We start from the raw sequence: 22,238 nt of genomic DNA, 5'->3' as shown, positions 1-22,238 counted from the left end.
ATGCTGTCAACTCCCATCCTCGCCATGGCCAAGATCATCCTCGCCCTCTTCACCCTCATCGCCACCGCCGCCATGACCTATAACTTCCGATTAACAGGCCACTTTCTCCCCATCCATGCGGGTGATAATATCTTTTACAAACGGCCACCAGAGGTCCGGGTCTACCCCGATCCCGGGCCCAAATCAGAAACGGCTTCAAGTTCATGCTGGCGCCCAGCATCGACTGAACGCGTCACATTCAGCCGCAGAGGATGCACCGTCTACGGATACCCCTCCACAGGCGGAATCTTAATCAAAGAAGCCCCCAGCATCCTCGACATGATTTTCCTATCGCTCCCGCGAGATCGGGCGTCGGAGCGCTCGGCTGATGCAGGTGAGGAGGATTGTTTTTGCGGTCTGTTGCAGCGGGTTGGGGCGAGATTTTGGGGGAGGAGGGAGGATTGGGTTGAGGGGGTGTTTGGCTTGAGGTTTAGGGATGGTGTTCCGGTGGAGGAGGTGGGGGAGAAGGAAGAAAGGGTGCTGGTGTTTGGGTGGCCTGAGGATGGGGTTGGCGTTTGGGTGTTGAGGTTTGAGAGTGAGGAGCAATTGCCGAGGGATTTTGGGAGGGTGGACTTTGCGGTGGATATGGGGGAGAAGATTGGGATTATGAGGGAGTATGGGGCTTTGTTTTTTGAGGATGTTGGGATTGTGGAGGATCTTTATGGTGCCGGTGATCGAGTGGGAGGTTCTGAGGATTTTGGTACCGGTGGGATTGGGATGGGTACTTCTGGGCACGAATTGTAATGTGCTACATGATGTATACTTTGGGGGGGGGGTTGGAATTCTTGACGGAGGCAACGCAGGCCAAACTTGAAGCACCATGAGAGTTTTGAATGTTCAGAACTTGAACCTGAAATCAACTCCCGTCGAGCAAGTTACCTAGGTATAACCATCAAGCTCTTGTATACTCAAGCAGACATGGAACTGCGGACCCTTAGGCCCACTCATCACTGGGCGATTTGCACGAGGACGCAGAAAGACTTGCAGCATAAAGATATCGAGTTCGAATTGTAGATGGAGTCTACCATACTAGAACACATTGATTCCTAACAGACTTGCAGTTTACTCGTTCAAGTTGACTCGGACATAACTTGATGTTCTACGTTCCTATCCAACGAGCAATATCCGAAATGGTTGAAGGATCTGAATTGAGAATGAATGAATAGTCCTGATAGAACCTCAAATTTCAGGTGAGAAAGGAGTGACAGAAAACAGTAAAAACAAAGATTGCCTCTACTACTATAGGCATCTGTCCATTGGATTATGGAGGTGGATACCTTGTCCTAGTTAACTAGTTGCTGAACTTCTTCACACAGCAGCTGGACGTTCGTTCCAGTTACCACCATATCGTTGTTGAGCACCTCCCACCGGTGGACGTTCGTTCCAGTTACCACCAGGTTGTTGTTGAGCACCTCCCACCGGTGGACGTTCGTTCCAGTTGCCACCAGGTTGTTGCTGAGCACCTCCCACCGGTGGACGTTCGTTCCAGTTACCACCAGGTTGTTGTTGAGCACCTCCCACCGGTGGACGTTCGTTCCAGTTGCCACCAGGTTGTTGCTGAGCACCTCCCACCGGTGGACGTTCGTTCCAGTTGCCACCAGGTTGTTGCTGAGCACCTCCCACCGGTGGACGTTCGTTCCAGTTGCCACCAGGTTGTTGCTGAGCACCTCCTACTGGAGGGCGTTCGTTCCAGTTACCACTATAATTGGGCACAATGTTCGGCTGTGTAGCCCACTGACCCGGGTTACCATTATTGCCGATTTGGTCCTGAGGGCGCTCTTGGAACGGGCCGGTGTTGGAACCAATAATTGGCTGCTGGCTCCCTCCAGAATTGTTGCCTTGGCCTTGGAGATTACCCTGATCCGGATTTCCCTGGACAACTTGGCCCTGCTGTCTCTGAGGTGGAATTCCATCGCATACCACTCCGAGGGGAGTACGGCGGCATCCCTTCCCATGCGATTCAAAGGGGCAGTACTCGAAGTCCATACACTCACCGCTAGTTATAGCACAATGCTCACCGTTGAAGCGCTGATTTGAAGGACATATGGGCTTCTTGTTCGAGACGCAGTCCCCACTGGCCTTAACGAAAACAGCTCCAGATGGGCACTTGGGAGTTTGGAAGGCAATGCACTTTTTCCCATCGAATTTGAAGTTTTCCGGGCATTGTGGCTCGTTAAGAGAAGAGCAGCGCTCCCCATCTAGATAGGAACCCTCAGGGCAGATTGGCTTGCCATCAATACATGCCTTTCCATTGAAAATCAATCCACCACAATCGGGGGTTGCAATGGAGACACATTGCCCACCCTGCAGGGTGAATCCAGTTTCACAGTGCTCCTCGACAATACGAGTGCATTTCCCACCTTTCCAGAGAAAGTTCTGCGGGCACTGTGGAGAGTCCGCAGTCTCACAGCGTCCGTTGGCATATCTCTGGCCTGCTGGGCAGATCGGCAGACCATTAACGCAGTAGCCATTCTGGAAGTGCGTATTCACGGGGCATTGAGGAGGCGTGAGGGTAAGACATGATCCATCATCACTGAGAATAGTACCCTGACGGCATTGAGGGGTGGATTTTGAGACACATCGCGCACCATCAAAGGTCGAACCGTCCTGGCAAGTTGGAGGTGTTCCAGTAATGCAGTCATCACCCTTGTGGATGCCGTCTTCGCAGGACGCGACGCCATTGACAACACAACGCCTACCGTCCCACTTTGAAGACTTATCACAAGATGGTGCGACAATGCTGATGCATTTGTTTCCTTCGAGCTTTGTCTGCTCAGGGCAAGACGGCGGTCCTCGAACTACACAATCGGAGCCAATCAATACCAGGCTCTGAGGGCACTGGGGCTTTGCGGTAATAATGCAGTGACCACCGCCAAAGCGAGAGTTTTGAGGGCACGCGGGTGGTGCTTGCCAGACGCAACGAGAGTTGTCTAGCTTGAATCCTTCTGGGCACTGTGGGGAGAGGGTTGGAGTGCTTCTCGCAGCGACCATTGATCGCTTCACTTCCATCGGAGCATTTACCTCCGACTGGCTTGGTGAAACACACGTTCCCATCCCAGTTCATTTCAAGCGGACAGCAGCGAGCGGTACCATGAGCCTTGTCGATTGAATGAGTTGTGCCAGATGGGCAAGCGAGCGAGCCGATGTAAATGCACTGTTTGTCATCCAGCTCTGTTCCGGTAGGGCACTTTGGCGGTTCGTTGATGGTGCAGGATTGGGTCTTGGAATTGAAGAAAGCACCATCTCCACAGGCGGGCTTGGAAATTGAGACACACTGGTCTTTCTGAGAGACGGTGTTCTCAGGACAGCGTGGCAAGGACACAGATATACAGCGTAGGGAAGCGGCATCAAAAGAAGTTCCCTTTGGACAAGTCGGAGGTTGGGTGTCGATACAAACACCCCCATCAAATTTAGCTCCGTCCTGACATTTTGGGCCTTTGATAGAGGCGCAGCCATTACCGGTGAAGCGCTCGCCATTAGGGCACACAGGTGGCTTCAATGATACGCAAACGTTTCCTTGGAGCAGATATCCAGGGCCACATAATGCTTGTCCTTCGATCACACAGTGGTTGCCCTTCAGGATCGTACCGCTACTACAAGTAGGAGGCTTCACAGTAATGCAGAGCCCGTCCCTGAACTCGTATCCATCATCACAGGACGGCTTTGTCTTGAAGACGCATGTCTCACCATCGGGAGAACTGCCACTGGGGCAGATCGAGGTCCCGAGAACACAGGCCTGGCCATCAAACTCCGTTCCTTGTGGACAGCATTTGACGTGGCCAGATGCTGGGTCGGTAGCGGGGATAATATCGTCAAGGGTGTACTTTCGATGGGTGCTCTGGACCGGGCCGTTCTGGGCCGTAGCAAAAGACGTCACAAGAGAAAGCGCCAGCGCCACCTTAATTCTTCCCATGGTGGCCAGTAAATGTAGAAAGAAAGACACTGGTTGATGAAACAATGCTAGACAATGAGAGAATACTTATAGAGGTTTGCGGTACGGGACATTTGCCTTGCATCCCTGGAATGAAGAATCAGTTGGCCGCCAGCCCGTTCGCGAGTTGAGGGAGCTTCTTCTCTCATTCCGTATAACAATCGAATGATACATAAATCCCTCAATCAGTGCGATCATCACAGTAAGGATCACCTTGTATCACAATCAAATTTTTGAGTTTGCTTTCCATTTGGGGTCGTGGCAGTGGTCGATGTATGCAGACGCAACTCGTGAACAAATGTCAGTTCAGCCATCCCTTATGCAGTAGGCGCGGGCATATCCGTGCCGTAACCCAATGACCCTTGCGTAGCTGTGCAACGGTTTTGAACCCTTCTTTCGCTTAATCCCAGCGATCGTTCGGATTGGTCATTTTTTTTCGGGGGCGGATCTCAGCGGGACCGTGTAACGCTGCAGAGAACTGGGGATATTGTAATTTGCTTTTTCGAGCTACAAATGTGGAGTAGCTAGCTATTCAGAAAAACCCCTCAAACTCTTAACATTGATCGTATTGCACAGAGTATCGGCTGTAACACGACATCATTATACAGTATGATGCTCCACAATGGGCTTCTCCGCACTATGAACAAGGCCGGCTTATTTTGCACTAGTTATCAAGTTCAAAGTTGACTCAGTCGTCCGAATCAACTAAAGTACTTCAGTTGAAATGCAAGGTAGATCTGTCCCGGAGACATCAGGGCATGTGATGGTTCACGTAGGACCATCTTAGTAAAGCATTGCATGCGTAATAGCAAGTCTCCTTTTGTCATCATTGCCATGATCTGCACCTTAATATTCTTCTCTTAGAACGAGCAGCTTTATACGGAGTACGGTGACCGAAATCATACTATTCGATGCCATTCGAGCTTTCAATGTTTCTTGTTTCCCCTTTTATGGAATTCCAGCCTTTCGACTCCAAGGTTACTTCAATACGCTTGCTATAGCAGTCATACAATTTATCTCCTAAACGGGATCTAATCCACAAGTGCGTGGATAAGTCCAAGTAGATCCTCCTGTTATCATTTTGAGAGAGGATTTAAAGCAATAGAGGTGGCTGACTGAGACCTACAGGCCTCGTATCTGCAGGATGTCTTTCTCAAATTAAAATATCCTTACTGCCTGAAGGCGAACTAGGCAAACTGCAATAATATCATGATATCAAAGCAATATCCTGCTCCAAAGGTAGTTCATGCGATACAACCTTCCAAAGAAGCTATATGATCTCCAGTCACACTGCATGGAGTTTTTCAATAGCTTCCATACCTTGCGGTGATGTAGCAAGCTTAGCTACGTAGGTACATGCACCATTGCCTCATGTTGTACAATGCAAGTATGCAATGCAAGAATACTTTGACCTGGTTTGCACTACTCTCACCGAATATGATGGTAGTCGGTCGGAGACAAAATCAGAAAGTAAAATGTTATAAATATCTTGCTCGCAACCCCCCCAAAAGCACTCATCAACTCACATTTCATCCTCAATCATCACAATCATCAAACATTTCACACTCAAGCTCAAGCTTACTTCCACAACTCCACTGTAAGACACTGGCCGCAGGCTCAATCTTCTATCTTATTTCATTCATTAATTACTCGACAGCCATCACAATGAAGTTCTCTCTCGCCGCTCTTGTTACCCTGGCCGCTGCTGCTTCCGCCCAGTACCAGCAGCAACCCCAGCAGTACCAGCAGCAACCTCAGCAATACCAGCAGCAGCCCCAGCAGTACCAACAGCAGCCATGGCAATACTCTCAGCAGCAGAACAAGTACTCCCCTGCTGAAGCTGATGCATGGCACGGCTGCATTGATCGCTTGCTTGACAACTTCAACACCGGCCACACAGGCAGCGCGGTTTCCTGTTCCACTTTCAAGTGTCTCGATGAGAACGCCGCCAAATACGGCCGAGGTGGCACTCTCGCCGGTCTTGGACAAGTTGTTTCTCTGGCCTGCAACTTTGGCGGAATTATCCCTGTGAGTAATTTCTTTCCCATCGCCGCTATGCAGACGTAAAACTTTATTGAGAGGGCTTGAAATGACTAACATGTAATAGAACTGGCTCTAAGCTTTTGAGGTGAATTGGTTATCATATGGTATTGGTCAACATGGGATCTGTTGTTAAATTGACCTGTTGGCGATATCAGCAGCCTTGACCCAGGTTTTTCGCAGCTTCAATTAGGCTGTTTTTCCCTGTGTCTCTTATGTGAATGCAGAGGCTATTGCGAGAATTTGTTTATAACAGAAATGACATGAAATTTTACGACTCACTGCTGTTTTTCCGTTGACAAGGTTGCGATATTTTTCTTGAAATGAAATGTGAAGTCACTCGTAAGCTCTCGTGGCACTGACACGCTAGAATTCGTCTTATTTGTTTGCTGTAAGGATTCTCAAAGCACACGCGACCTCACCCCATTCTCACCTCGGCGACAGCCTGACTATTGACTGCCCAGGTGCATGCACTTGAGCTACATCTGCATGCTCAATGCGGTCAATAAGCAAAGAGCTCTCTGGATCGTCATTTAGCGTCGGTTTTTATGTTAGGGTGAGTGTGGGTGAGATTTCTGGAGACTGGAGTGAGAGTGTTGAATTTCCATTTACTGAGAAAACCGCTTGTACCCCGCGGAGCTTTGTTCCTTAATCTAACCCAAGCCTAACTGATGGCCAATACAACCTTTGCCCTTTGCGTATCTTGCTGTGTTGACTCATATGCCTCAGGCATCTCAAGATCGGCCTAGCTATAGCAGCCTCTTCCTAAAGGTTCCCTTCGTCTCTATAATCTCCACCTTTCATTGCCCTTCTTCCTCCATCCGCCGCATCCCTCATCAAACAAGGAGAGTCTGGAAGCAAGCTTTTATGTTCTGACTGATACACTCACATATGGTCTAGTCCAATGGCTCCAGCAGGTACTCTTGTACCAGATGAATCCAGCAAAGCCGCCCTGTGGAGGTTGATCCACCCACTCAGCCAGTATGGGAAGCAAACGAGCCCACCACTGACGAGGAACACCACACAGGGACAGAGGTACCCTTTTCAATATATACCAAATCTGAAAAGAAGTGGATCAGCTTCGTCGCTGGATTTGGCGCCATATTCTGAACGCTCAGCAGCTATATCTATTTCCCTGCCCTGGTACCCATGACTAACAATCACGGCATATCGCTTGCCCTAATTGATCTGACCGTGACATCCTACTTAGTGGTGGCCGGTATTACTCCGGCTTTTATGGGGGATATTACACCACAACGCTAAGTGACGGTAAATCGAACGCCCAAAATGGCAACACTCGACGCCAGTTTAAGCGTGCATTTTACCTAAATCTTAGTCATATTTGAATCACGTGATCTCAATCAAGCGTACTCATCGCTTGGTCTCGGATTGCTCCCAGAGCCCTCCCGGAGCCCTCATAGCTACTTAGGGATCAACTCCAGTGTATTCAAGGTGCTCTGGGTAGATAATCAGGTATATAATCAGCATATCTCTTCTCTGTCTACCAATTGTAACTGCTCTTATAAATGTTAAAGGATCTCTTTGCCTATTCTTAGTTGCTTGCTTTCTTCTTCTTCTTCTTCTTCTTCTTCTTCTTCTTCTTCTTCTTCTTCTTCTTCTTCTTCTTCTTCTTCTTCTTCTTCTTCTGTTTGATTATGCAACATTAATCTTTCTTTTCTATTCCCTCCATCTGCCTACCAATTATCTACAATGTTCAAGTTTCTGACGCCTTCATATTCTTCCTCTCTCACTAGATCTCTGGTTTAAAATTTGTGTTCGATATCCCAGAAATATCCATCCTCGAATCTGCTGCCACCAGAATGGCCAAAAAGCCCGCAGCATCCAAGCCACATATCTAAAAACCTGAAGTTCCTCAAAGCTGAGCCAGAAACTCTGTTATTGGAAATTCGGTGGAGATATAGGATTCCACCTATCATCATGCCCCCGCCAATAGATATGAGATAAAATGAAAGCAATCTCTTAAAAAATCTCGAAATCCAAACGATGTGTGTCGTTGAACCCTGGCATATCCACCATATACACAGCCTTGTCTTTGATATCTATACTGTGGAATTCAACACCCTGTGTATCTAAATCATCCACTTGTCATTAATTTAGATCATATCAGTGGGTGGTCCACTATATACTAGTACTCACAAGATGTCAAATCATGGCCAATGACAGTATCCGCCGCTGTAAGCTTGGATATAAATGTGCTTTTTCCAACCCCCCATAATTCCCATAACAAGTACTAAAACACCAGCAGGGTAAATTTAAATACGCTATGAAGTCTTAGCAAATTAGCCCAAACGAATTGGATTTATAGCCTACTCTGCCATCCCTTGAGCTGACGTAATTCTGTCTTGCAAGGCTCAAATGGAATCAAGCATCCTCGCAATAAACAAAAGTTATCCTTAAATTGAAGAACTAAAAGTAAATCTTTACTAGTACTGTAAGCCAAGCACCTCATAAATATAGTCACACATGTGACAGTGAGTTCTAATTCTACCCCTCCCTATATTGCAGCTGAAATCGGCTGCACTTTACCATGGGACTATATCAGGAACTTTTATCATATTCACTTTCTCATAAGAAGGCCCTTGAACATCGGTGTTGTACCAAGCCACTTTGTTATACTTTCGTTCAATACTATTGTATCTTTCAATTCATCCGGTTCTTACAGCCACCCTATAGCTTCAACTTGAAGTTAAGATAGAAGCTCAAACAAAATAGCAAGACAAGTTTTATTTTTTGATTCCATCTTCCACCTCTTAAATATCACTTAGAAGCAACCCTTTTACTCTTTTTTAGTTATCATAGCAATCGTCCACACTTAACCCCCAAATAGAAGCAAGAAGAATTTGCTGTTTATAGGGATCCTCCTTATGAAGCATAGTATCTACCTGATTATCGAACGAGAAATGTTCAACATGATACTCTTCCTTTTCTTCATCTAATTCAAACCCACGAGATCTCGAACAACATCCACACTTTAGAGTGCAATGTCCAACACCGAACGCCCCAGCTGACGTATTAGCGCGTTCAGGACTAAGACAGCACCCGCAATCACGACTACAGCAACCCCCCCCTAGCTTTGCAATCTTCAACAAGCACTGGATGCATATGCCATGAAGGATTAGACCTCCATAGTTGAAATCCTCGTCGCAAGGGTCCGGAATTACCAAGGATCCAACCGCGCGTGTACCACCAGCCTCGCATCTTAGCCCAATTCGATTGGCTGAGTTGGCTTAATTTCTGCTTAAGAATTGGGGCATCGGTATTCCAGTAGCCCTGGCTGTACTTGTATTTTTCCTGTGCAGTAATTTCCTCTTGACAATTCCTGCGTAAATCCTCTTCCCAACAGAGTAGTTCAACAAAGCCATCAACATGCTGGTTGACCCTTGACTCTTGTTTGTAGAGATTGCATCGGAATACTTGGAGGGTCCTGATACATCCTTTTTTTCTCGAGAAGAGCCTCTTCCGGCGACTTATCTCCTGGTAAGGATAGCATCTTGGGGTCTGATTCCTCGTCACCATTTTCAGAACTGGAAGGGGTATATCTGCAATGGATGCAACTGGCCATAGTCGGGGTTCACAAGAAAGATATTTAAAATTTCTCGAAATCTGCTTTCCAATCGACAACCTTGGAAGTGAAGATAAGTTGTAGGGTTAAAAAGTTGAAATGGCAAGGTAGGATGTTAGTTGCGGTAACCAAGAATTAGCTCAATGAAGGCCTCATGATTACGGAACTCTACAAGCGGGCCTTGTACACTACTATACCAAATTAGCCTTCCACCAGCCCACCAGCCACAGTTGAATGTGGCTTCCTCCACATCATGTGCACCCCTTATGTCATTCCGGGCCTCTAACGGGTAGTGATAATGCCACCACCATGAATTAGAAATGGCACCGCATTATGTCACATGACCTCTTTTGTAGCCTATCGTTCCTTTCTTTCACAGTCACCTGATCCAGTCAAGGATACTCTATAACCTTCACCCTATATGATCAACATCAATTGCCCCGGGCCAAGGTCATACCTCCCCCCCTTAGAAACTCTTACGGATTCTATAAGTTGCAGTTCCCCTGAATTTCGCGTGATTTCCTCTTGTAGGTGTAAGCAGATTCATAATCGTTGCCGTCCATTCTTCTTCTTCGTCCTTCTTCCAGATGTCCATACCTTTCACTGCAAGAACAAGATCTTGGAGAGAATAACCAATGTGGTGGAGAAGGGAAGATGCGACATTTAACATGCCGTGGCCTGCTGCACTACTACTACATATCAGGCGGTCTGTCTAAGAGTTCATATTCTTGCTCTTTATCACAAAATCAGTCAGAGGGTATAAATTAAAATAATCAGGTGCAGGAAAAAATTTACTCCCGCGTACTACCTCCCGAGCCTGCTACAGTGGAGGAATTTGGGATCAACTACTATTTCGGCCCAACAATTGACTGAAATTCCGAGTCCAATGCTGCTTCGATATTAAGTGCTTTGCGAGGCAAAGAAAACGTTTCTAGGATGATAAAATAATTATACCGAAATGGTTGAGTACGCAGTGGATTTCTGACTAATCGAGACGATAGGATCAGCCCTCACGACTCTTTCTGATTGAAACAACAATATTTCCTGGCTAATTTACGCCTCATTGATGTTAAATTCGATAATGAGGGATATCAATTGTGCTTTCTATGCGCACCAAGATGTCAGTCAAGGGATAAGGTCGGAAAGGGAAGTATAATGGCTTACTGTCACGGTATGCCCGAACGCTTCTCTGGTCCTTGGCTCCCACCCTTCTGGAAAGCGCTCTTCGGTAAGGAAGACACGCAGGTCATCGACATTACCTCCAAATATCGAGTAAATAAGCTCACCTCCTCCGGAACCTAGTAAAAAAAGTGAATTTGTGAGAAAAAACCTCGCAATTGAATCACCGAGGTGGCTTACCAATAAACTCGTGCAGGAAGTTCCCTGTCATAGAGTATTGGCCATTGCTGCGTTTGCATTCGGCGCGGCGCTTCCCGGAGAAGGTTGCAATGTCACCCAGGGTCAGCGATTTCCCGTTCGAGGAGTGGGCGAGGAAATTTTCAACAAGGTCAGGGTGCGGGTAGCCCTGGTCAGGACAGAAGGCGATGTCAGGACGAGTGATTGAGGCGTCGTGTTGAATAACCTGAATGACCAGAAAATAATCAGCATAGAAGGTATTGAAATAATGGCATGCATGCAGTATGTCAGTTGTTGCTCACATTCAACGCATTCAAATCATGCAGATCAATCCAGCCCCGACCTTGATCGAGCAGTTTGGCAGAAGCAGTGAGTTGGTCGGCAAGTGTTGGTGAAAAGTTAAATGCGTGCTGGATTGCAGATGTCAGTTGCTTATAGGTGATCTTTCTACCATCGCGGGGTAGAATATCTAGAATATACAGGTTAGCAAAAGGGAGCCCCTAGAGCGATTCCGCTCGACCTACTGTGGTTGGCAAGGGTGTTGAGTCTATACAGAGGGTATGCGTCAGAAATTAAAGTCTGGTATATGACAGAAAGCAGACGTACCCGGGACAAGGGGATCGGCTCTCTTTGCCCTGTGTCGGGGGGAGGTAACTCGGCCAGATACCACCATGGCCTGGATGGCCAGGAAGCACAACTCTTCCAACGGGACGACTAGGGCGGAAACGATTTGCGATCTATGCAAAATTTTGTCAGACTGACTAGGAACTTATTCGGAGTGGGGAAAAAACAAGAGTATTTGAAAAGGATAACTGACAAGGTAGAACAGATCTCGAATTTCGAGCCAGATAGCAAATGTGACCCAAGGAGTAAGGCCGATAGATGCCTTAATCAACCGTGTGAAAATACCGACCACGGTCGTAAAAAGGTTTACCATGGCGGGCGAAGAACCAGGTGGGCGTTTTTATTTGTAAAAGTCGGGGAGCAGTGAAAAGTGGCTGCAATTCTCAGCTTTATATGATAGTTGCGATCGTAACTCGCTAATCAGACACATATGAACATGTGGAAGTGGGAGTGGGGTACATGAGAGGCGATATGCATCTCAAAAAGAGAAACGCGTGATGAGGCGTAGCTCAGCTGCACCTTCGGCAGGGCCTGGAAACTTGAAGCCTAAACATCATACCCCCACATTCGGCAGGATAGTCAGAAAGTGCTTATTTTCAGCCAGCCGAATGAGACACTATCCAACTATTTGCGGCTTCATCTCAAAAGTCCGACTTAAGTGGTGCCTCTTTCGTGTCGGGGTTCGAATCCAGACTGTTATTGCAAAATGGGCTGCGAGTCCCGATCGGTTACCCTGACCAAAAGTCGGGAGAGACAGCAAAGCGGCATCCCATCGTAAAAGCGCCGCTAGGCTAAGCCTCATCTGGATCCACCAAGCTCGCGACTTACTTTCTGCCTAAGCGTATTGGCTCATCGGCGAACTCACGAACTATTTAAGTGAGCGAAGCTCCGCCATCATAGACGTGAAGATGTCATGGTAGAGGATGTTCAGGATCTAGACAACCTTTGAATCTTCGCAAAGATTTCAGGGTTCTGGCTTTGATGTAAGCTAAACACCTGAAATTTTCTTTCCAGGGTTTCAATCAAGTTCGCTTCAAGTTTTGTTGCGATATACCGGTAGAGGTAGTAGACAAAGCACTAAGACTTCGTATTAGTTGCTAACTAGTAACCACTCTCCTCCCAGTCCTATTTCAATCTAGAAGTATCACCTATCATGGCAGCATTTGACCTTAAAATTATTCATGGACTTTTTTCGTTGCAACCCCCTCTTGGCGTAGCGAACTACAATTTCAGAGGGGAAAAAACAAGTACAACTCTGACCACAAGATGAGAAGAGGTCTCCAACGCCATGGGGAAAAAACGAAAAAGACTCCACACACCTGGGCAGCCAAAAAAAATGATGCAAAAAGACAAAAAGTTATGCGACGAGCCGGGATCGAACCAGCGACCTCACGATTTGCTTGTAACAGCTGATTGAAGTTGTTCTTCAGTCGTGCGCTCTCCCAACTGAGCTATCATCGCCGCTTTGATGAAAGGGACTCACTTCTTGGATACATGAGGGTCAATTTGACTTTTCTTTGAAGCCGAACGGTTGGAGACTTGGGGTCGGGCGAGAAACCAAAGATTACATGCTGAAACACTATAATTACGAGTCGTTCAAAGTTAAACTCGCAAGTTTATTGTTTGCTAACGCTCAAATATATTCTTATTTATTTTTGGTGATTTTTCTGAATCTCTTCTACGCGAAAATGTTGAAGTTTCATGCTCCAACGGACCAGTAGTCTTTCCATGCTATACCTTGATAAGTGCAGAGTATTTTAGATTAACGACTCTAATAATATCTTTAGTCGACCTTGGTTTACACGTACCTTTTTTCGGGGATTTTTGGGATTTTCTGGTGGCTTGCAACTCAAAAGAAAATCGTCGAATTTGGCGGCGGTGGAGGGGGGAGGTCATCGGTCACGTGTTTGTTCGTTGGCCGCCCATGTCGCGATGGGCAATTTACTGCGATTCCAATGTTCGTATTCAGGTTTCCTTCTTTCAAGATTATCTAGGTCCAACAGATGCGTATGACTCGGGGTGAAACACTCTGATGCTTTACCGGATACTATCCAGGCTGCCACCGTGGAGCGCGTGCCCAGGGCTGACTCGGAAGTCCCGAGATCGGAACCTTTGAAATATATACCTACTACCTACTATTAGGTACCCACCTAGGTACCTATATAATATTACTACTAGTACTAGGTATTCACACTACTAAGCCCAGGTGCCCACTGCTGGCACATTCAAGCTCCAAGGTTCCAAGCCCTGGAGGTTCAGGTTGTTCAACTTGAACTTGACGTTGGAAGGACTACCACTTTTAGACTCTGAGTCGGCAGGCTCCAGCCTGAGGCATATACTAGTATGATGCCACTTCATTTTCAAGATATAGCTTCTTTGTCAACTTAAAAGTTCATCCTGTTCAAGTTGATATAACACATGGCACCACTATCAGAATCATAGTTCATGATGGTTACTGTGGATGGAAAACGAAGGAAGATGGAAGGTGTGTAGATTGTAGGGACAAAGGCTGGTATAGGCCGATCTGGCGATGCGAAGGCATATACCCCAACAATCATATACCATTCCATCATGATGCATCCCTTTCTCCCCTCAACAGCCCTGGAGTACCATTGGAATCACTACTAATTTCAAAAATTTCAAACACCCTTCCATTGGTAAACCTAACTATGTATATACTAGTATCACCCACTGACAGATAGAAGACGATTAACGTTAGAAACAAATTCCATCGACGAAACCAAAAGCTAGTGCCAAAAATTGAAACCACCTGGCACCTGGACAGTGATGAGAGCGACAGAACAGAAAAAAAAAGGAAAGTAAACGCTATACCACCAGACCCATGAACGAACAATTTTGCCAAAACCAAGCGATGCACGCAAACAGCAGAAAAAAAAGCAAAATGAGTCGAATCGACACAGTCAACGCCAACAATATGAAACAAGGCTAAGAAACATTAAGATTAAACGCGCTCATATGGATCAAATGCCTAGTGGCCGACTGGAGCAAACAGGAAAGAGAAAAGAAGTGGGAAAAAAACAAATTGGTGAAAGAAGTGGAGAAAGGATTGGTTGCCGGGAACCTAATCCAGACCAGGCTGGATGGGAGAAGGATAGGGGAAACTCGCAGAGTATGTAGCTGTGGTCCTGCCCGCGTATATCACTCATCTCATTATTGTTGGATGTAGCTTGAATAGTTGAAGGGTTGGTTGCTGAATTTGGCTCGGAAAGAGTCTAGATGTGGCTGGTTCTGCTGCATCTGATCTTGAGCAGCTGCCCCGGGCTCGGATGGAGCAAAGGAGGTGGGGAGGCTCAGCGTTGAGGTGTTGGATTGTGTATAAGCAATTGTGCCCATAGGTGCCGAGGGATTAGCGTAGGAATAAGGCCGGTAGTCCTGTGGTGCAGAGACAGGTAGAGATTGCAAGGAGGGCATTGGTCTGCCATGTGGGATCTGCGAAGTCATTCCAGACATCGCTAGATGAGACTGGTAACCTGGGGGGTTGGGTGCCTGGTGAATCACAAGTTAGACCTCTGGGACGCAAGCTCGCGGAGTAAAGATGAACAAACCAATGCTGCCCAATTCATAGGGCATTTGCTGGCCCTGCGAGTCGGTGGGTGAAACTGAACCTTCAAATGAGTGTGACTGGTCATAGCCTGTCATCATTGTGCCTGGGTGTCGTGGGACGCCATATTCCATTGGCTGGCGACCATAAGGCATACCGGGTTGATTCGATGTTGGGGTGAACCTATTGTGAAGCTGCATTCCCGGGTGAAACGACGGGGGCTGAGAAGACGCATCGGATACGCTGCTAGATCGGGTGATCGAGTAGTCACTTCGGATCGTTCTGTGTAGATCGGACATGGATGAAGATGCCACGGGACGTCCGTACATCATGGATGGTTGGGGCAAGCCGTCCGTACGCCCCTGTCCAGCAGAGGACATGTAAGTACCTGCAGTGGATGCCGAGCTGAGCGGCGAGACAAGATAGTCCTCCTCATTCGGGCGCTGAAAGCAGTCCGTCCGTAGAGTCCGCAGTGCTGCAAAATCCGGATTCGGGACACTGTAGTCATGGGGTGATGCCACGGGTGTTTGACCGGTCGACTTGCTCTCAAAGGGGGTGCGTAGAACCTTTGTTGTGTCGAAGTCATCTGGCAGTGCTCGCGACTTGAGCATTCTCTCACGATCATTCGTAGTGAGGCGCTTCAGCTTCGCTCGTCTAAATGATCAAATTGACAATTAGAGAAGCCCAAAATCCTGTTGAAATGTGAAACGCTACCTGTTTTGGAACCAAACTTGGACCTGACGTGGCGTCAAGCCAGGAATTTCTCTCGATAACCGATCTCGGTGGGCAGCGTCCGGGTGAGCCTGACGAGTAAACTCACTCATGAGAAAGCGAGTTTGATTGTGTGTTAATCTGTTGATGGTCAACGCTTCTGCCACTGATAACCTTAAAAACTTTAACCTGTGCTACCACCTTTGTCTTACCTAAATCTTTTCATCTTCTTTTTTTCCAGCGATGACATCTTGCTATCATCACCATCTAAAGTATCGCCCCTCTCATCAGAAGGGCTGATCGTCGACTCTCTGTCATGGTCGTGCTCATCTCTCGAATCAAGACCGAGTTGAGACGCATCCGACATTTCTCCCAAATGACTTGACCCGCCTTGAGAAGAGGACATCGAGAAGTCGGTATAACTTCTCCCAGGAATCTCCAGTTTCACTCGTGGAAGAGTGTCTTCTCTTCCTGCCCCGGCCACTGGGTTAAATGGACTGTGCGATGGGATCTCTCCCCCGTACGTGGCCGAAGAGGCTGTGGTCGAAGGTACTGGTGTGATGGGGGCATTCTCAGCCTTTGAACCAGCTCGTTGCATCTCAGCAGACCGTCGTAAGGAAGAAATGTCCAGTGCTAGTTCCCTTGGAAACGTTGACTGTGGCGAGGAAGTTCGTGGAAGCGAAGAAGCCCGCTCTCCGTGACGAGTAATGGCCGAGAAATGGGAGGAGACAGCCGACAGGGGCGAAGGAACCGGCGAGGATAAAGAAGGCACCCAAAGACAAGGGCCGCCGATTGACATATTCAAGAGATCGACCAAGCCCGTCTTTCTTGACTGGATCAACAAGACAAGAAGAAGATCAAGATCGACGTCAACTTCTTCCACCCAAGATATGGAACCGACAAGATTTCAAAACAAACCAAACCACACACCACAAACTAACAGAGAAGGAAAAAAAAAGGCAAAAAGGGACAAAAGCGAAACTAATGCGTCGTCTCCCCGAGATGAGACGAAGGTGGGTCTAATAGAAAAGCCGGGGCGCTTGCGCAACAGACTCAGGGTTCTGCAATTTAACGGAGTAAAGGGTGACGCCCGGAGCGTTTAGGCGTGACCTCGGATGTATATCAGATCTGGTCAAAAGAGGAGGGGAGGTAAGAGATGAAGTGTGGACTTCTAAGGCACCGATAGTTGTAAGGTGCAGGAATCCGTTGAGCAAACGACGTTAAGTAAAGCGGGACAACAGGCCACTTTGCGTCCCAAGTCCTTGCTGGATCTCAGATCACCAGCTTCGTCTTCCCTCAACGAAGATCTTTACGTAGATGGGTAGTAGACCAGACAACGATAATAGAGTCCACTGTTAAACTCTCCAACGACTAACAGCCAAGGAAAAACAAAAGAGCAATGGAGTCACTGGGGCCAAAGATCTAATGGCAACAAGAAACGAGAAAGAGGGCAGCGGGCCAAGCGGAAGGGAGTGGAAATAACCAGTCGGGTTGAGATATTAAACGGACACCCGCAATACCGCCAGGGTCCACTGGGCAATCAGAGTTGGATACCGAGAGAGAGAGAGGCCCAATGTGGCGGCACACCTGCAAGAAAAAAGATATATGCGTGGGTTCGTGGAATGACGATCTTTGCAACGGCCAAAAACGGTCAAAGTTTATGTATAAAAGACCGTTGGAATCAGAAAGTCAAATGTGTTGAGAAGAGATGAAGATAAAACAGTAGTGTCGAGGAGAATGAAGCTAAAAGAGAAAAGAAGCCAAGAAGATGAAAGACAAGCAAATGCTCCAAAGACACTGTTTTGAAAAAAAAAGGAAGAAGGGTGGGCCAGGGAAAGGAGTGTGCACACAAGGCCGGTCTGGTCAGCACTTGGTTGCGCGCACGTCAACTCGGGAGGGATCAGCGATCTATGGAGGCGAATGATGCTCCTTGTGGAATAGTCCCAGAGATGTAACCCCGGGTTCCAAAACGGCCAGGTTACGGGAGTATCAGACCTAAACCCGATCTTGCAAAGGATCATTCCGATACAGTTCACTAGTTAATCCCATTTTACGCGTATTACTACCTCCTTTTTGGTTTCAATTGTACCTGGCTTTAAGGCTGGAAACAGCTAATTTAGAATGAAAATATACCGGAGAGATTGCCCAAAAGTACGGGGGCACAGCCCTTGAATCACTATCTAGCAGCATCCAACGTGCACAGATCACAGGGATCCTCTCTCTCCTGCCCCTCCCTCCCAAGGTCGTGACTTATGACCACGGCCAGCACTGGGTCCTGTGGCGAATGGCGCTTCTGCCCGAGCTGAGAATTAGATACATACCCCTCTGCCCCCCAGTGGGAACGGGGATGATTCAAGGCTGAGGGCTGGACCCAGACAAGCTAGAAGGACCATATCCCGCTGACCAGATAAATGATAAATATCTGCCCGTGGGAGAGGGCCGATGGGTCCCGGGTCCCACCGAGAAGCCACGAGGCGGGCTCCTTTCGTACCGAGACACAAGCGTTCGCCCGTTTGTACATCTCAAAACAACAGCAATGGACTGCTAGCGCCGTGAGCGATAGAAAAATTTCCGTCGTGGATCTTAGTGGATATGGCGAGGAATGGTGGCCAAAGCCTGATATTGCTGCATGGGCCACTGGCCAATTGGTCTTAGTTAGCGTGGGTGGCATGCCAGACCCTGGCCACCTTTTTTTGTTTAGTTCATCTTTTTTAGGATTTGCTTTTTTCTCACCGGCCAGCCATGTGGAAGGCTGGTCCATAAGCGGCAAATCATGGATGGGCCAGTCAGAGAGCTGCCCGCCGCTGGGGCGTCGAGGACATCGGACAGAGGTGGAGGTGTTCCAGTGGGGTGGTCAAGGAGAAAGTGATCCTGGATAGAAGAAAATAAATAAATACAAATAAATGATGAAAAAAAAGGATGGCTCGAATGGGAGACCCCGCGATCACCCATGGTTGTACAGTACAGTCCAAGATAATATCAAAAAGCTCATTGGTCTTAGCGTCAAGCCCTGAAACCAAATGGGGCATCGCTAGGAAAAGAAGAGACCATATTGACGGGAGATTTATCAATGGTATTAATTCCGTAGAGCCGCAGGTTTTAATTTTTCTTTAATATTTATTATTATATTTTGTTTTTACCCCTGAACCATATCCGCTTTCAAACCATCAAATGTACATATACTCCGTAGTCCGTACGGAGTGCTCTTACATAGTAATGTGCATGGGGTGCACTAGCATCATTCGGGGCCAACCGTGGCTCGGGAAGGCCTCGACTCCACCACGCAAAGCACTCCTTGAATCTCCACATTCCAAAGCATGAAACAATCTAGGTCACAGCTGAAATGAAGGCCTCCTGGAATTTCAGATCGATCGCGATCTGAAATGAGAGAGGTGAAGAATCTGCAGTGGGCCACTTTAACTTCCAGATTATTCTATGTACACGGAGTATCTTCCGAGCGTACTTGCTAGGTTGATAGTCTCTCACCTGGCAGTTGATAGGTACGTGACCCTCCATGCCCTAACACCAAGACCCATTACCACCACCACCTCCACCACCACCACAAGAATGTTCATCACTTGTAGTCAACGCCTTGCACATCTTTCCTCTTATTGTCCAAGATGAGGTCACAACAGTGCCACTCCCGGGCCGAAAGTATGTATGGATCTCTGCATTTTCTCTTTACAATGTACAACAAAGTTTGGCCGGTTCAATAGCCGGTGGGGTCCTAGCATCCTCCCTTTACGTACAGACGCTGCTCCACACGATCACTCCGAACCCACGGTGGATATGCTAAACGACCCCCACTCACCTCGCCTCGCCTCGCACGGGTTTCGGAGGAGAAAACTCGGAACCGTTGGCCCCTATCCCGAATCACAGTGCACAGCGAGCCCCTCTACGGCCGAAACCACCGTCGATCGCAGACACAACCTTGCGAGTGCTTCTCTGTCATTTTCCACTTCAGGTGATCATGACGCGGTCCTTGCCACATCGGCAGAAGGAAAAACAAAAGAGAACACGAAAGAAGAGCACAACTCCTCACGGCATTCCATGGTCAGAGTGGCGTTGGTGGGGGGGGGGGGGGGGGTCCCTCGCTGTCAGACCAGCCACACCGTCCCCGAGCTCACCAACGGAGGGAGGGAGACTGGGTATACACGGAGGAGGTACTCCGTACTTGCACTGTTCCAGAACAACTGCGGGGAATCCGATCGCAGCATCGATCGCAGCGCAACTTTAATCTCGGGTGCTTCGCCGCCAAGATGGGACCACTCCTTCATTTCGTATCGCGTGCATGCACGTCGTCATCGCGCTGAGACGAAACCGCCGGAGGGTGACGCAAGCCGATCGCTACATGGTGCTAGGCCACTCACTACGGAATAATCCGTACGGCTTAGCTGCTGTTGGTCCTTATAGGCTTCTCTCGGCGGCAAAATTGGCCGATGAGATGTTGTGCCCTGCAGATCACAAAAACAAAAAGAGGTTCTGAGCAGACCCCGGACAAGAGTATACAATGGAATTTTCATGCTTTTGATACTACCGAGACTTCCGGTACCGCGGTACACGAGGTCGAATAAATGGATCCAACCACCTCCCATTTTTTCCAGACCGGGCCCTAGTCTCGAAATTCGGGTTGACAGGTCGGCTTCGCCGCGTTTCCATGGATTGGAGAGGGCACATTCCACTGGGACAGGCGAAAAGATAAGATGATGCGGTGCTAACGGTCAAACAAGCATTCCCTCCGAGACTATTGATTTTCGAATTTTGGCGACACACATGCAAGCTATAGTTCCCAGGGCGCCCTTGGCAAAACACAGCCTTCGGTACGGAGTACCTTTGCCATTGACTATTGAACTGTACTTTACGGAGTACATACTACTCTAGTATGCTTAAGATGGAAGTGGTCAGTGCATTAGATCAGAGGAACTTTGCACAGCACAGACAAAGTCTCTCCTGATCTCAGACGATAGCGGAAAATTGCTCCACTAGTGGAGTCTTGCGAGACTCCGACACCACCGAGTGGACCGTTGCTTGTGGATTCCCTGCGAGGCACCTCCATGCGAACAGTGCGTCGCAGTTTTTCTTTCTTTCGAGAAGAATCGTACGAACTTGGGGCTTGCTCGGAACCTCCACTCATACCGAGGGCCGATATCTAGGTAATGCAGAGTAGTGAGTCTTCCTATATCGGTACGCTGTAAATAGTTGTGGCACGAATCATCATATTTCCAACGCCCTTCGCAGACCTTCACATGCCAGTGCTCTGATTCACATTCGCAATGAACCAGAAAGGCATTGTGCAGTAGGCTCGGGGGCCAAAACAGGAGTTTGGAGTCCACTTGCTCCCCTAATCTCATTTTTGCCCTTGTGATGTGAGATCCTCAGACGCCGAACTCGTCCCATTGCCCTGTTAGTCGGGATGGGGGCGTGTGAAACTGAAACGTGGCTGTGACGCTCCGGCCTTTCCACTGGGTTTTTTAGTTTTGTTTTTCGTCCTAGTCTCAGGGGCAAAGGATTTTTCGGGCCCGAGGTTATTACTTGAATGGGATTTAGGGAGGGGCTTTAATTTTTCTTCTTACAATCCAAAAGGGTGTACGGAGTATTTTTGAGAGAATGAAGATACGGAGGATAGGGCGTGATATCCTGGTCGGGCAAAATACTAACAAAAATACGTAGATTTCATGCAGGAACCTCTTTTCACCTTCAATAGAGTTGTCGATCAGCCAGTAATAAAATCCCTAGTCCCCACGTCGGTAGCTAATTCAGCATTTCTTCTGCCCCTGGTCGCTTTTCGGTACTAGTTCTACCGGGCCCGATTTGGGTTTGAAGGTTGGGAATATTATTTTTTCTATCCGTGGCTACTAGTTTCTGTTGATCGCCGTTGAGCCCACAGACTAACTTCACTGCCTCGCTAAGCCCCAGAGATCAGAGACATCAAAATCTCGAAAATGCTACCATATTGCTAGACATGGTCCGATGTGCGCCGTTGATCGACAGAGGAAATCATTGTAGCCTGTTGGGCGGGGACTTTTGCAACTGCTATGGTTCACCTAGCGATCCACTGCATATATCCCATCCAGCAGTCGACGATTGCTGTGCAATGCGTGGCTAGCCAGCAATCAAGGAAAAGTATGAAATATCGCAAAACCTTCCTGTCAAAGCAGGTTTTCTGCACACGCAAGATGTACCGGTCATCGGTTAATTACCGCCGCTCGTGTCGCCGATATTGAAGTTGATGCATCACAGCTGCAGATCCGTGATCCTCAGTACAATAGGAAACTCTCCGCAGGGACCCGGGCCTTTGGACCTGGTGGATGCGATGAGCCCTGTCCGCTAAGCGATACCCGTTGCGGGTATTGCTCCGCACTAAGAAGAATGGGAAAGGGGCAAAGGCAATA

The 22,238-nt window shown here is 48.0% G+C and overlaps 5 protein-coding genes across 5 annotated transcripts; 2 read left to right on the top strand and 3 right to left on the bottom strand.

The window, feature by feature from the left end:
• N7533_002013 (uncharacterized protein) lies at nucleotides 1-783 on the top strand (the record flags this gene model as incomplete). Its single annotated transcript, XM_057098663.1, has 1 exon — nucleotides 1-783. The coding sequence occupies one exon, from the start codon at nucleotides 1-3 to the stop codon at nucleotides 781-783; it is 783 nt and encodes a 260-aa protein (XP_056963799.1).
• A 564-nt stretch (nucleotides 784-1,347) lies between these two features.
• Nucleotides 1,348-3,952, bottom strand: N7533_002012 (cell wall cysteine-rich protein; the record flags this gene model as incomplete). The annotated part of the gene is made up of 2 exons (XM_057098662.1): nucleotides 1,348-2,991; nucleotides 3,068-3,952. The coding sequence occupies 2 exons, from the start codon at nucleotides 3,950-3,952 to the stop codon at nucleotides 1,348-1,350; spliced, it is 2,529 nt and encodes an 842-aa protein (XP_056963798.1).
• A 1,683-nt stretch (nucleotides 3,953-5,635) lies between these two features.
• N7533_002011 (uncharacterized protein) lies at nucleotides 5,636-6,089 on the top strand (the record flags this gene model as incomplete). Its single annotated transcript, XM_057098661.1, has 2 exons — nucleotides 5,636-5,998; nucleotides 6,078-6,089. The coding sequence occupies 2 exons, from the start codon at nucleotides 5,636-5,638 to the stop codon at nucleotides 6,087-6,089; spliced, it is 375 nt and encodes a 124-aa protein (XP_056963797.1).
• Nucleotides 6,090-10,646: 4,557 nt separating this feature from the next.
• N7533_002010 (uncharacterized protein) lies at nucleotides 10,647-11,886 on the bottom strand (the record flags this gene model as incomplete). Its single annotated transcript, XM_057098660.1, has 7 exons — nucleotides 10,647-10,697; nucleotides 10,758-10,891; nucleotides 10,953-11,175; nucleotides 11,252-11,418; nucleotides 11,474-11,496; nucleotides 11,556-11,686; nucleotides 11,767-11,886. The coding sequence occupies 7 exons, from the start codon at nucleotides 11,884-11,886 to the stop codon at nucleotides 10,647-10,649; spliced, it is 849 nt and encodes a 282-aa protein (XP_056963796.1).
• A 2,858-nt stretch (nucleotides 11,887-14,744) lies between these two features.
• N7533_002009 (homeobox domain-containing protein) lies at nucleotides 14,745-16,645 on the bottom strand (the record flags this gene model as incomplete). Its single annotated transcript, XM_057098659.1, has 4 exons — nucleotides 14,745-15,064; nucleotides 15,140-15,789; nucleotides 15,850-15,987; nucleotides 16,059-16,645. 4 exons carry the CDS (start codon nucleotides 16,643-16,645, stop codon nucleotides 14,745-14,747), a joined length of 1,695 nt encoding a protein of 564 aa, XP_056963795.1.
• Between the last annotated feature and the right edge of the window lie 5,593 nt (nucleotides 16,646-22,238).

Source organism: Penicillium manginii (assembly GCF_028828005.1).
Source record: "Penicillium manginii strain IBT 31320 chromosome Unknown utg000002l:1.0-5564898.0:1.0-5567710.0, whole genome shotgun sequence".
NCBI classification, from domain to species: Eukaryota; Fungi; Ascomycota; class Eurotiomycetes; order Eurotiales; family Aspergillaceae; genus Penicillium; species Penicillium manginii.
The sequence above is the reverse complement of the archived record's forward strand: the minus strand, read 5'-3'. Positions and strand labels throughout refer to the sequence as shown.